The sequence below is a fragment of the Grus americana genome, chromosome 1, assembly GCF_028858705.1.
Source record: "Grus americana isolate bGruAme1 chromosome 1, bGruAme1.mat, whole genome shotgun sequence".
NCBI classification, from domain to species: Eukaryota; Metazoa; Chordata; class Aves; order Gruiformes; family Gruidae; genus Grus; species Grus americana.
In genome coordinates, this window is record NC_072852.1 from 80,214,871 (window position 1) to 80,229,602 (window position 14,732).

At 44.8% G+C, this 14,732-nt stretch overlaps 2 protein-coding genes across 5 annotated transcripts in view; both read right to left on the reverse strand.

Moving 5' to 3' along the window:
- CDPF1 (cysteine rich DPF motif domain containing 1) overlaps positions 1 to 5,033 on the reverse strand; it is a 27,357-nt gene extending 22,324 nt beyond the window's left edge. For 2 of the 4 annotated variants that reach the window (XM_054847031.1, XM_054847181.1), the window contains exons 1-2: positions 4,963 to 5,033; positions 4,525 to 4,664 (exon numbers count right to left, since the gene is read on the reverse strand). Coding sequence is in view for 1 of the 4 variants with exons in the window: in XM_054846859.1 (XP_054702834.1) it covers positions 2,935 to 2,998 (64 nt within the window). In the remaining 3 variants the exon portion in view is untranslated. Of the gene's footprint in view, positions 1 to 2,934; positions 3,087 to 4,524; positions 4,665 to 4,962 lie in introns of those variants that run through there. The other 2 variants (XM_054846859.1, XM_054847104.1) reach the window with 2 other exon arrangements.
- A 1,448-nt stretch (positions 5,034 to 6,481) lies between these two features.
- On the reverse strand, positions 6,482 to 14,548 carry PKDREJ (polycystin family receptor for egg jelly). The gene has a single exon (XM_054845820.1). The coding sequence runs from the start codon at positions 14,441 to 14,443 to the stop codon at positions 6,482 to 6,484; it is 7,962 nt and encodes a 2,653-aa protein (XP_054701795.1). The 5' UTR covers positions 14,444 to 14,548.
- Positions 14,549 to 14,732: the final 184 nt, after the last annotated feature.

Sequence of the window (14,732 nt, forward strand, 5' to 3'; positions counted from 1 at the left end):
AGTGTCATTAGTTCTTCCTTTCCTTCACCCAAAAATTAATCTATGTTCATATCTGGTTTTCTGCTCGATCCCCCCTCATTCTTCTTTCTTCTCCTTATCTTCCAACAGGCTTTCCTAAGCTTATCACATCACCATCATCCATGATGCCATTCTAACATTCTGTATGTAAAAGGGCCTAAAAATTAAAGGAAAGCAATGCAAGCTTGTTGCCCTTCTCACAGCAAAGTTATAGGGACTTACTGGAGAGTAGGTAACACAGGAGATCCAAACACCAAAGTGTTCACTGAAGTGAACATCAGTTCTGGATTACAGCTATTCCTTGCCAAAATGGGGAAACCAGACCTGAGGTCTGACTTCATTAAATCTCCCTTCTGGTATAGCCACAATAAATAAGCATGCTATGGCCATAGGTTACCCCCTGCCCTGAACTGATTCTGTCTTCCTTCCAAACTGTAGCTCCCTATTACAGCTTTGTTAGATTAATATCCATAGTGGGGAAGAATAAAAGCCGGTAAGGGTCTACTAACATATAAGTGATGATGGTTCCTTTTAAGTTGTCCTTTAAGAAAAGTTACGGAGGGCCACACACGTACCATTGAAAGTATCGGCTTGGTTAAGCACAATCTAAACTTAGTGCAACACTTTCCAACAGAGTCTAAAAATAGGAACACCAAGATTTTGTGGAAATACACAAGGAGAGGCTAACACAGTGTTTCAGGCAATAAGATACTGCAACTTGACATAATCCTGAAAGAAATAAATATAGCTTCAGTGATTTATCTCCCTACAGAAAGCAAAGTTGGTACTGTAAGGAAATACTCAGGCCCCACTACGTGGGGTTGCATGTTACAATGTCCTTGCTGCGACAGCCAGTGCCCACTTTCCCTTGTGACCAGTGAGATGTTCAGCATTAATATACTTGGGGACAAGAATTCTTTCCAGTAAAATGTGACTGAGGCTCTCTGCTATGACTGAGCTCAAGCAGAGGACTGCATAATGAAGTAAAGCAAAACCTTCAAAGAGAAAACACAAAACTACTGGGGGAAAGTGTGTGTATGGGGTAAAGAGTGTCAGCTTCAAGAAAGCCTGAGAATAAAAAAAGGACCGGTACCTACCATACATACAACTTTCTCACGCACATAGCCCCACACACCTTCTTACCATTGCCTCTGAAAGACATTTTCCTCAAGTTTTGTTATCCTAGCTATTGTGAACAGTGAGCATGAGAAAACACCCCTTTCCAGCAAGTCTAGTAAAGCAAAGAAGTCAACTGTCACTCAACCCTTAGCAAGCTTTCTTTTCCAGGGCACTTGCTGGGAGTTTTGTTACAAAAAATTACAAACAGGTGCCTTGTTTCACACCTTCACACAGAGGTCATTTCAGTTTTGCCCCTCTGATTACAGTTTACAGTGGAAATAAGTCCTTCAGTCAGGGGCTAGCAGCTTCAAGACTCCCTGACTTAGACATAATGGTGAATTCCTGTTTTCTAGCCATGTAGCAATATGAAATAATGTGAATTCAGCCAGGCAAAAACATGGTGAATTTTTAACATGTTTTCAGGTTAGTTTGTCTGCTCCTCCCAGAAAGACTTTGCTTCCCAACCAGTACTTGGATTACTTTGCCTAAAAAATATGCAGGTACTAAGGCTGCACTTACTTCTTTCAACACCCGATACTCTCATCAAATAGGCATCAAGGCACATATACAAGAACCACTTCCATCATTTTCTGTAGGACACAGAGAAATGATACTTGTTCTTAGACAGCGGGAGACATGTTTTGCCACAGACAGCCCAGGCATTTCTTTTGTGTATGTTCTGTGGCCTGCACAGCCTATTCTCCAGCGCATGTGTGCTCATGCTCTTGCCTTCCAGAAGTTCTTTTGGACACATTTACTGCTCTGTTCATCACAGGTAAAACAGGAGGAAGGTGGGTTTTTCCACATGTGACAAATGTAATAATGGATGGAGATGTGTGGATCCTAGAATTCACTATAACCAGAGTGGACTGCTCCTACTGGGCCATATGCTAGGAGGGCAGACACACAAAATCTTTGCAGTTGTCTTTTTGCCCAAGAAGCTCAAAATTCAGTGAGAATTAGCAGCACTCTCAATGTGTCACACATACTTAAGTAACTTTCCTTTGGCTTCAGATCTCTGTCCAGCAAGCATAGATGGGTCTGACTAAGATTTCACCGAGGTCCAAGAGGAAAGTGTGGACTGCAGAGTGGAGCTAATTAAGCAGCAGTGTCGATGGGGTCTTGATAGAAATTTTATAAGTCATCTGTTTATGTCAGGAGTTTTTAAAAGTACTGGCTATGGCTATAGATAGATAAGGTTTGTGATGTTTGTTACAGATGTAAATGCAGGTTTCCTTTTTGCATGTATGCATACCTCTAAGTGTGATTAATTAGTAATAACTTTACTCAGCATTAGGAAAGTTATGACAAAATAAATGAACAAGCAGGGAGGAAGGCTTAGTGGAAAATTATCATGGTATGTAGTTAGGAGACTTTACAAGAAGCAGCATGGTTGATGTGTTAGCCAGCCAGTAAAAAAGAGAACAGAAAGAGCAGGTGAAAAATTCTTCCACTGGGCACTGAGAAAAGGAACATAACAAAACACTCACTGACCCTCTCTTGCTTTATCCTGGCCTAGAGCAAAAAACAAAGAACCTCAAACCATTGCAATCACATATAGATAACTAATACCTTTCTTAATCCAAATCTCAGGTTTGTGCTTACCTATTGGGAGTTTTGGGGCTCTTTATAGCTTTTTTTTGTTTATTGATTTTTATGCCAGTATAAGTACTGCTTTAGCAAACAGGCCAGTGCAAAGGTAACATACAGGCTACAAAGTTTAGCATTTCAACAGGCCTGAGGAGTAAATCTCCATTCCAAGTCAGGTTAACAGTGGAATCCAAGCCCTTTTCCTACCATTATCGTCAAATAGAAACTGTCTTTGGTCAGTGCACCTCCAGGCAGCCCCAGGTTGCTGCATCTGTGCAGAGTAAAACTGTCAGGGGACATCCACTGTTCTTGATGTAACCTTGTCGTATTTGTAGAGATCACAGATGTACATCTTGACTCTATTTGAGGCAAGACATAAAGTGAGACAAGATACAAAGTAATGCTCTTGTTATAACAGCTACTTTCCCTGATAAACTTCTCCCTTTACATAGGGAAATTAAGGCATGAGGAAAATATTTTTGGCATGGGATCTAGAAGCACAAAGGTCTTACGCTTTGTTTATATAAAACATACCATTTCAATTGTAAGGATAGAGTTAGTGTAACGTTTTCATGCTATAGTTACTTATGCTGACAAAAAAGGGTTCATATCAATACAATTTTTAAACTATACCAATTCAGGGAAATTAACTGATAAATTGTATCTTTGCACTGGTATACATCTAGTGGTCTCTCCAAGGTGGTATACTGGTAACATTACAGCAGGGGAAAAGCCCTAACTGAAAAAAAACCCCAACTTGTAACCAATGCACAAACCTGTGAGTACTGGCACACTCATACCTAAATCCAATTCTTTGATTTATAGATGCCTAGAGATGGAAAACAGCTCAAGAGATTATTTAGTCCATCACGCCCAAGGCACAACTGGCTTTATGTTGATGGCATTTGGCACCGTTTATAGACTCCTACCAGCAGAAGTGCCTTAGAGACAAGTAGTAGGTCAGCGAGCAAGTCTGGATTAAGTGTGAAGGCAAGCCACATGATTAATCTCTCTCCTTAAGCAGCGAGACCATTTCTAGCATCACTGAGATACAGAGATATTTATTTGGGTTCTCACAGCAGATTCAGAGAGAAACTGTGGTACTCCATCTCTCATATATCTTGCAAACCTCCTACCTCCCCCTTGTTTTTCAAGAGGAGTTGAGTACCCAGTTGTTTCCATGGCTCTACGGTTCTCTTAAGTCAAAAGATGTAATCCCAACACCACCTTGTTCAAAGTGCAACCTTGTATTAGAAATGCCTACATGTGACAGCAAACGAGAATTTCCCCTACGTTCCCTAGACTCCTTAAAGCTCCTTCTTTGTGTATGTCCAAAAGGAGTGCCCTCAAACAGTTCTGAACTTTCCTGGAGCCCTCTCCCCAGTCCCCTTTGATGCTGCATCCTGTAGCTCCAACCTCAACTCACAAAGTTCCTTAGGAAAAGCAATCTGTGGCCATGACATTCTATTAAAACCCTTGTGTAGGGAAAAAAAAAAAAAATTCAGAATCAAGCTTTGGCTCTAGATCCAGAATGATGAGTGTCTCTTGTTAAGCAGTCACCCTGGTCAGCACGCTACTCTCAGGAGGCTCATGCTCTCTCTTGACCTAGACTTCTAACAGTTGCTTCTGCAGTGTGAAGGGGAGGGTCCCTCCACTCTGTGTAACTTACACTCTAGTGAGTCAAGCACTCTGGAGGGGGGAAGTGCAAATTTGAAACTCCAGATTTTCCAGTACAGAAAATCCAGCACAGATTTTCCTACTCCAATCAAAGCAGGGGTCTGAACTCTGCTCTCCCACCTCTGCTGCAAGGCTTCGTCTACTCGCTGTCTTCTGTGACGGAGAAGGCCTGTTCTCTGCCTCCGCACCAACAGATGAGCCACCCTGGACCCTGTTCTAAGGAGGGCCGTGGCCACACGTCTTCCAGAGAGGGATCCCGGCTGGTAAGGAGAAAAGAAAAACCTTTTTTTCAGATCCCAGACACGCAGTCTGCTGAAGAGAGATTAAGGAGTCATTCCTTTTATTTTTAATAATATCAACTATTAGCGGGAACTGCTCCCGGGGACCTCGGGTTTCCCGCGCAGCCTGTGCACTGGGGCGCTGCTGCCAAGCGAGCCCAGCCCCCTTCCCCGGGGCAGAAAGGCCGCAGCCTGGTTCAGCCAGAGCCGCACACAGGCCGCGGCGCGGATTTCCCCCCACCCCCCCAATTTCTGCCCACCCGAACTGCGCGGCACCCACCCGAGCCGCCGCGGCCACCACCCACACGTGACAACAGGCCGCTTCCGGCTTCCTCACGCTGACGCTGCGGCGTCAGGGCCCAGCGTCGCTTCTCCTTAAAGGGCCAGCGCCGCAGGGTGCCGGCGGTAGGTGGCGCTGTGTGCCTGCGCGGGGTCCTGCTCGCCGCTTCCCTTGGGGCGTGCGCTCCTTCCCGGGGAGGTGAGGGGATGGCCCGGCCCGGCCCGGCCCGGCCCGGCGGGACTCCTCGGGAAACTGCTGGTCACCGGCCCCCACGGGCTCGCATGGCGGTGGGGGACCAGCCGATGCCGAAAGCACTTGGAGTTCCAAGGGGGAAGGCGTTTTGGCTTTGGAAACGGCAGGTCATGCCTGGCCGCGCCCAGTGCAGCGAGGAGCAAGTGACTGAGGGCAGGTGGGCGACACCATCCCGTCAGCCGTAACGCTCCCCATAAACTCATTGTGCTGCGAAGAGCATGCGAGATTTAAAACAAAAAAAAATTAGAAAATAAAATTCTGTGGTCAGTTTGTATTCAAAGCAAACTGCCTGGAGGATGCCCCCAGCTGTGTGGATAAGAAATAGGGGGTTTGACCAAGTTGACCAGTCTTCCCAGTTGACTTGGACAGTCTTCCCCTACAGGAGGTCACATAGTGACCAGCGTGCAGGTACAGTTTTACAGTACAGAAGTCTGTTAACCGCTGCCCAGGCTGTATAATGGGATTTCATAGTCCATGGTTAATGCCTTCCAAAGGGACACTGTAACTAAGTCTTCTGCATACAAATGCCATGCAGTATTGCGAAGATTTAGTTTTAATTGCTGGGTTGCACCCTGCTAACTCATCTTGTCTTTTTTTATTCTTTATGCTCTGAGTAGGAAGGATTTATCAGCGTTTTCAGATCTCAGGGCACTTTTGCTCCTATATTAGCGTGTGCTCAGCCAGAGGTAAGAGTCCTGCTCAGACTCCTGAGTTAACTTCTTACACATCACCTCTGTGAAATGGGCATCAGTTCCTGTGTGTACTGGCTCTGCCTGGCATGGAGTTAGTAATGCCATGAGATACAAGGTCGTGCTTAGCAAGAAAAGTGGAGCAAGGGAAGTTTTTTGAAAGTAAGTTTTACTCAGAGACTGGCAGGGCATTTGTCTGCAGGTGGTGAGTGACTGCTTTTGTATCATTTGTAGTTTTGGGTTTTTCACCCTTACCCTACTTAAACTGTCCTTATCTCGACCCGCAAGTTTTTTTCTCACTTTTTCCCTTCAATTCTCACCCCATGCTACTGGGAGGGGAGTGAGCGAGCAGCTGCGTGGGGGCTTACCTGCCAGCTGGGATCAACCCACTACACCATGACAGCCAAGTACCACTGAAATTGATGCAAAATAGTCTAGAGAAAATCTGAGCACAATCACTAGTAAGGGGTTAAATGTTAAAAAAAATTCTCAAAAGTAAATACGTTATTTATGATAATTTATTTGAAATATAAGTATTACGGAGTAAAGGTGGTCTTTAATACAAAATCTTTCCTTGCTCATATGACAAGATAAACCATTTTTTTTCCATTTATTTTTCTGTTCTTGAGCCCTAAATGTCGTCGATGTCTTCTCTCAGGCTGCCCGTAGAGTACACTATGAAAAAGATTGGTCTTGCTGGTTTTGGATGTTTTGCAGATCAGAAGATAAAATATCCTTCTGAGCCTTTGCAATACAAAAGTAACGGCTTGTGCTTCATCAGATGGTTCTTCATATACGGGCTGTTTCATATCTCCATAGGCAGACATAATAACAGCTTGGAAGAGATTGATCAAGACACAGATCATCACCAACATGAAAGAGGCTAGGAAAAGACCACCCAGGAACCTGTTGGATGAAAATGCGGTATCTCTGAAAGCTGAAACACAGTAAGAGAATATGGTCTGAGCTGAGTGAATCATGTTATTGTAATTCCATTCATGCTGCCCAAACACGAGGTAGCCAAAAGCCATAAATACAAAGAAGTACACCACCACCACGAGGGCCATTGAGGAGATTCCAGGAAGGGCTGCCGAGATCGATCTTTGTGCAAGGCGCACGTCATAAATGAATTGAGAATATTTTAGAGTTTTCAAAACTACAAGAAATGCTAAAAAACCCATAGTAATCCTTAAAATCTTATCCAAATGAGAAACTGCATGAAAAGGAATGAAATAATTTGGGTGAAGTAAGTAAAACTTCACTATATCTGCTCCCACCTTAAACTTTAGGACCTTTAAAAAAACAGAAAGGAGGAATGCTGATTTTAAGCTAAAGTTGATTATATTGGAAATGTTTTTAACATAATCTTTTTTTTCTTGGCCTATGGTGTGAAGCTCATCTGCAATGTAAATGAACAGAAAGGCAAGAACAATTACGAACACAAACATTTGAGCTTTAGTTTGCTGATGAAAAATGCGGAGTGCAAAAGAGTGTACCGACAAACTTGGTTTTATGATCCCAAAATGAGACATTTCAAATATGACTGAGATAGTGCAAAAGAGATCTGCATCTGAGTTAAATGTAGTTAGTTCAATGATCACAGCCCATGTCTTTTCATCAAGCCAGTTGCTCTGTTGTAGAGCTTCCAGCCTTGTTGTTGAATTAGCTCTTCCTTCTTCAGGGAAAAAGTAAAACGTGTATCCTGCTGGTCCATATGTGTGCAAATCTCCATATGAATAATACATCCATGGAGTCCTGTTTCGCTGGTAAGTGAACGCACCGTAACTTCTGGCATCCTTGGAAACAGACTGGTTGGCAACCTTTGTCCAAGCGCCAGCGTAGTCACCTTTCTCTGGGATGTCAGTGCCATATTTGTGAAGACAGTGGCTTTTACTGATCACAAAGTTATTTCCAAAGCTGTGAGGATGGAAACATTTTTTCTCAGTACCTTTAGCCCGCACTTGCCTCATCCTAGGCAAACCAGTGATTTTGGACCAGCTCTCGGGAAGAAAGGTTGGCTGAATGTCATTGTGGATCAAAGGCAAGAACAAGTCTTTCACCCACCCGTAGATATGTTCTAGCTTATCTACACTGGAGAGTCGCAGAGAGAATTGGTTATAGATGAATTGGTTGTAGTGGAAACTCTTGGCATTCTCAGTGGAATAGGCAAAATTTAATAGCAGTGTTAAAAAGACAAGGTGACTGATGAAACTTTTTGTGAAAATAAATGCCTTGACTTTAATTTTTGCCCTTTTCAGCATGTTTGCAATTTCATCAGCTTCTAAAGGCTTATACTGCTTCGTGCCTCTGACTTTAGCAAGTTTCAAGTGCACCTCTCTCATCTCATCAGCACTCATTGTTTCTTTAGCCAACTTAATCTCAGAATACTCTTCCTGAGTTAACCATGTGATGTTTTCACAGTATTTTGGACGAATTGTATTCATAGCTGAGAAAAAAATGATTTTTAGAATTGAAAGGAGAAACACGTTCTCAACAAAGGAGATTGCAGATGCTAAAAGCCACTCTAGTGAAGTCTGATAGCCATAAGATAAGCCATATAACACAATGAAAAATGATGATAGCCCTGTGACAGCTATAACTAGTACCCACGAGAGATAGACGCACCACCACCAAAAAACTATGTGCGGTCTCTTGCTAAAGGGCATGGAGATAATGCCTGGTGGTTTCCTTTCATTCTGAAAGTTGCCCCCTTTTTCTGCACAATTATTACTAAAATTGGAATTTGATGGTGGCCTTCTCTGGCAGGCCTTTGCCATCGGAGGGGAATTTGCGATTACTGTCTGCTCCTCTGTTCCAATTACATTTGCATCTCTTTCAGAAACTGTGCAATTACTCTGGTTTCGGGGAGCTCCCTTGCTTCTTGTCTTTCTGGAACACGGCGGGCTGTGGGAGTTGCTGGCGCCAGGAAGGTTCTCCAAGGGACTAATATTCCTCGATTGTGCTGAAGTTTCTGAAAGGTACAATTTTTGCAAATGTTCCTTCCAGTTCTTAAGATTTCCAGATGGGAGGGGTGAACTTACTTTTGGGTCCATCTGAGCTGCACCCCGAGTAGGTTCCTTCTGGGAATACTTAAATAAGGCAATTATAATCATTTCCACAGGTATGGTAACCAAAGCACATTCAATTCCTACTGTTATTGATCTCAAATACCTCAAGTGTATTGGAGATTCTTGATTCTTGTCAGCATTAAAGAACATAATGTTAACAAGCAAGTTTAGTAATAATATTGCTAAACACGAAGACAACCTTTGGAGCCTGCTGAAAGTGCCAGTAAGAACGTGAGCAAAAATCGAGAGCCACAGATGGCTCTCTCTCAGGCTTTTGGCAAGATTAATAAAAAAATAGTCGATTCTGGGCAGAGGTGTCTTGGGGTTTGTGACGGAAAATGTCCTTTCTATTAAGTGATCGCCCTTGTCAAGAGAAAGCCATTTCCTGCACATAAAGAACCAGGTCTTCCTGGTGGTCATATTCTCGACTTTGGCTCTGCTTAAGAACCAGCTCGGAGATGGGCCCTTGTTATTGTGCCAGACCCTGAAGGAACAAATGTCTCCCAAGTCTTTCTTAGTAGTTAACAGAAAGCAATCGGTGCTTCCTTGTTGGAAAGATGGAAAATATGGGTGCCATAAACAATGGACATCACTCTTGCCATTCTGGCCAATGAGCTGAAGAAAGACATCTGCTTTGGTTCCAGCTCCCCAGCGACTGCCTGTGTATAAAGTGACCAAAAAGCTCACTTCATCAAAGGGGTCGTTGTCTGGCAGAACTATAATCTTGTCTTTGCTGTCCCTGTCAGCTCTGTCTTTTCTCATGGCCCAAAGGGACAAAAGAAAGTAGACGGCAAAAATAAAGAGCACTGTTAAGAGGGTCACTGGGTTTTTAGGTATATCTGCTATCAGTGTTTTCCCCAGATCTACTGTGTTGGGGGTAACTATTACTTTGGCTGCCAGGAACCTGATGTCAAATGTGGATGCAACTGATGCAGTGCGGACTGACAGACTTCTGCGACTCCGCTTCATATTGCAGATGCAGTGTACCCTCTGCCAGTTGGTCAAGGAGCCAAGCCTGCACATGTCTTCTCTCCACAGGCTTCGAACCCCATCCAGAAATAAGCACCGATCACTAAAAACGTGTATGCTCACCAGTGTCTGGGTTTGATACCTTACGACATAGGGTGTCAGCAAGACAATGGAGATGTTATGAGTGTCTGTACCACTTTCTTCAGCTGTGGCTGTCAGCAATGACTCTGGGAGACAGATAATATAGGGAGCCTTAATGTTACAGTCAGCACTAGCTGTCTCATTTTTGCTTGCAACGGTTGACATGTTGTGAAAAGCAGCAAACGAGGCTATGGGATGAGCATGAGTGATGTTGGCACCTGTAAATACTAGCACCTTGAAAGTAACTTTTAATTTTGTCAGGATCTGGATGTATATGCTCTTGGTATTTCTGTTGACTTCAAAACTAAATCCTCCAGTTGTGTAAGCTTGTGTTTTATCAGGTCCCATTGCTAACTGAAAAGTTGAAGACTCCTTATCTTTCCTAGCAATAGTAATTTCTGCTCCTTCAGGCACGATCCCTAGTAGATCCCCATTAGCCTTGGTCTCTGCCATTTTGAACCCCAAGACCATCGTTGCAATTTCTGATGTGTAACCTAACCAAGGGAAGGGGTTCTCATCAAACTCAAAAACAGCAGTGGAAATCACAGCATCATGGGGCAATCCTGAATAATTTCCCTTTTTCAGTGATGGATAAAAGCAATTCCTGCAGGTGTTTCTGATAGAGAAAGCATTTGCAATGTTCCAGGTTTCATCTCTCTTCAGAGTGATATTCCAGTGTTTGGTTTCCATTAGAGTTTCTGTTTCTCCAGGGACTTTGCCCTGGAAAACTATCTCCGTTAAATTTTCCATGATGGAGAAGACTTGTTTAACTCCACTTACATTGACATTCCTGCGATGCAGAAGAGCAGCTTTCAGGATGTTGGACAAACATCTTAGTATTCCACTGGTCTGAATTTCTGCTTCCTCAGACCAATGGCTCTCACTCCTCTGTATCTTCAGCACTCCTGTTACTTCTGTCAGTTTCCTAATGGCAAGGTCTTGAGATCTAATGTTCACTTCATCAGCTTCCTCGGTGACTTGAGAAAGAGAAGCAACTACTTGGTTGATTTCCATTGTGCTCTCAACTGAAATATTCAGCGCTGTTTTAATCAGGCTTTCCCGAAACTGAGCCTTAGAGAGCTGGAGAGTTGGTGCGGCTTTAATATAGTTTAAGACTGAGGCTGCCAGATAAGCCAAATAACCTGCACTAAAATAATCTCCAGTCTGGAGATAAGATGTCATTGGTGCGCTTAAACCGTTCACTGAGGCCAGCAGTTCATGAAAAACAACAGCTAGTGGTCGACTGTTAACTGGGTTCTGCACGCGGACATATAAACTCACTTGGGTAAACGCCCCAAGGGAATCACGGACTTGAACGTAAAGCGTCAAGGCGTACTTCTCAGAGGGCACTCCAACTGGGAGAAAAGATGGAGGAGTTTTAGGCTGATAACCAAAGTACAGGATTGTGCCAAATGTATTTTCCTCCACAGAAGTTATTTTGGTAGTTTTGGGTACATTGGAAGCTACTATCACTTTATATGTCAGAGGTAAATTGCTGTCAGAAAATCCACTGCATTGAACAACAAATTTTGTCAGAAAGGCTGTACCCCAGTGTGGATTGATGGTACACTTGCCAGCCCTAGGAGGAGAATTTACCTTAAATGCGTATCTGTAGATCGAGGACCTACCATCCCAGGTAGTTACTTTTAACCGAAGAATGTAGGATCGATAGGCAGTCTTTGTAAAAGTCAGAGCATGTATAGACAGATAAGCACCATACCTCCCTGTTGAGGTTCTGGAAGACCAGTCAAAGCTAATTTCTGTAGAGTTTTCTGAGAAAAGGGACCAGTAGTAGACTGGCTGGCTGTTCATTCTACAGTTTAGGCATTTTCCAGACAAGGTAAATCTCTCTGTTGGAATTAGAGTGCTACCACAGTTTTCAAGGCATGCCACATCCAGAAGGAGTGGGGAGCCAGGCTGCACATCTACAGTTTGGTCAGCATAACTCCTCCTTCTATCCTTTTGAATTACTAGACGAAAGTAGTATATGGCATTTCCTGGGAGGGATTCTGGTTGCATTACTTGAACTGGACCTGAGGGTGTTAACCATTTCAAATCCCTCTGGGATGGATGGCATCTCTTTCCTGGGCTGACTTCCCTGTTTTTATAGTCTGACACCTCTTTAGTGCAGTACCAAGTAAACGTGATTCCCTTTAGTCCTTCCTGTGAATCAGGATCGTAGGATGCAGAGCCATCGAGAGTCCAATTGTCAGAAAAACCCACTGTGCGGAACGTGCCTCCTGCAATATTTGCCACTAGATCGGTGCTCTCAATCTGAATATAAACTTTATCTGAGCCCCTGAGGACTGTTGTGGTCCTAATTGGTGTTATTGCAACAGTGAAATAAAACAGATACAACCCGTAATCTAAAGTAAAACTGGGAACAGTTAAGCGTATCATTTCTATGCCATACATCAAAGAAGAGTTTATTGGGTTTGACCAATCCGGAATAGTTGTTGTGTCCTGAACAAGATAGATTCGCCACAATGGCTTGATAGATATACCAATGTTGCAGTCTACTAGCAATCTGACAAAGAGGTAAAAAGATGTCCCCCTTTTCTGACGCAGGATAGAGGTATGAAGAACAGGTCTCTGAATCCACACAGTGTCTATGTAACAGGCTTCTTTCTGGCAAGCCACCGGTGCTTCTATGGTTTTTGCAGCATAGTTGTTGACCCTGACTCTTAAAAGAGCCGGTGTAAGTGCACTTCTGGTACAGTTCACTTTTGCCACAAACCCCGTGTATTTCTCTGGATCAAAGGGTAAAGCAGAGCGACGGACAAAACGTGTGGCATTTCTTATGTGATCATTGTATGTGTATGTGCTATTCTGGAGAAGGTGGTCTTTTTGTGTTCCAAAAAGCTGCAGATGGAAGGTCCACTCGCATTGTAGCATCGGATGTTGTACAGGGATAAACCACACTAAATAAGTAAAGCTTTGCAGAAAAGAAGGACGGCTGCTGCTGAAAACGTGGACTTCAAGGTCTCTTTCTGCCAGAGACCTAAACAAAGTCCTCTTCTGATTCATATAAAGGTACATATTGAACTTGTACCACTGGAAGGCCACAAACTCTATAGAGAGTAAGTAGGAGAGCTCCTTGTGTTGGTAGAACACAGTACGTGTGTTAGGGCCATCTGTGGAAATAGGGCTGTTGTTTTCATTGGTTGTGTAAAATGTTCTGTGGTTGTACCTGAAAATGTAAGTGCTACTGTTGGTCTTCCCTGGGTGAAGGCTGACATGCGTGGGAGTTTCTCTGCCTGCAGTTAGGCTCAGGGTACCATTGAGTAGATGTAGTTCTCCCGTTAATTCCTCAAACTTCTTTCCATCAACATGAAAGTAAATGCTGGCCACCACCATCTCACCCAGGCTTCGAGGTGTGGGAACGGCACAGAAGTTGCTCTGCAGAGTAAAGGAACTGTAGGAATGGAGCCAACCTCCTATGGCCTGCGTGTCCACCAGTTTGTAGGCCAGTGTCCTCGGGGTAAGGGGCTGAAGCCTCCAGGACAGGCTGAGAGGCTGTCGAGGAACACTAAGGAGCTTGGAACTGACACTGAGGACATGCAGCAAGTCAGGCTCTACTTTGAGAGAGAGGCTGAGGCTTATATGAGGCATCTGCTCAATGCTGACCGAAGCAACATGGAGCCCATGGTGCCTGTAACGCACAGTCAAGCGATAGCTGTAGTAGGTGTCACAGGTCTGTTGCAACTCAGCTGTTGGGTAGATAGCAGGTGGCAGCGTGTCTTGGTGCTCACTGCTGGGAAGGAGCAGGGTAGAGGGGCTGCCTCCCTGGCTGCTGAAGCGGTACTGCCAGCTGGCACTCTTGAGGCGTGCACACCAGCCCAGCTCTACTGGCTGCCACACATGGATCAGGTGTGTCTGCGGCCAAAGCACAAACAGCCGCATATCTTGCCCAGACATCTTAATGCTCACGTTGTGGTGAAAGCACTCGGGTGCAGCGCATGAAGCAGATGAGCACTGCACTGTAAGGAGGCTGGAGGCCATGGGTGGAGGAGCGCTTCCTGGTAGGAGGCCTGTCTGTAGCATGACCTGGCCTGACCAGCGCGAGGTGTTCTTCACCCAGGCCGAGTTCAGGTACCAGAAACAGTGAGGTGGGGGTGGTGGCCGCCTTTCTTTCCTCTCTGCCTCTGGTCTTGCTCCTGGGGCAGGCTGGTAACGCAGGTTCATGGTGCTGTTCCACAGGCATGAGACCCGGTGCTCCTTGTCCTGCTGTTGAGAGACTTGTCCGTGAAGGCCCCAGCAGGTGACCAGCAGGGGCGGTGGCTGGAGACGGGGAGAGGAGGCCCCCAAGCCTTGGGGGCAGCAGCTGAGCAGCTGAAGGAGGAGAAGATGGAGTGCCATCATTGTGCTATGAGGTGAAGGAGAGGAGGGAGCACAGCCGTTGGAGTGCAACCTAACAGAGGTTGACAGTTGAGGAGTCCCAACTGCTGGAGAAGGGCTCCAGGAGACCAGAACCAGCTCCCCGTCCTCCTCCCTGGCACAGCTGGTAAGAAAGGTATTTAACATCAGAAACAGCAGATCGTATGAGGATATACCCGATGCCACAAGAAATAAATATTTTGGGGCCGATAAGCTACACGAAACACATCCGTAGGCAGCACTGCGGCCCTCCTCCGTGACGCAGGGGCTCGGG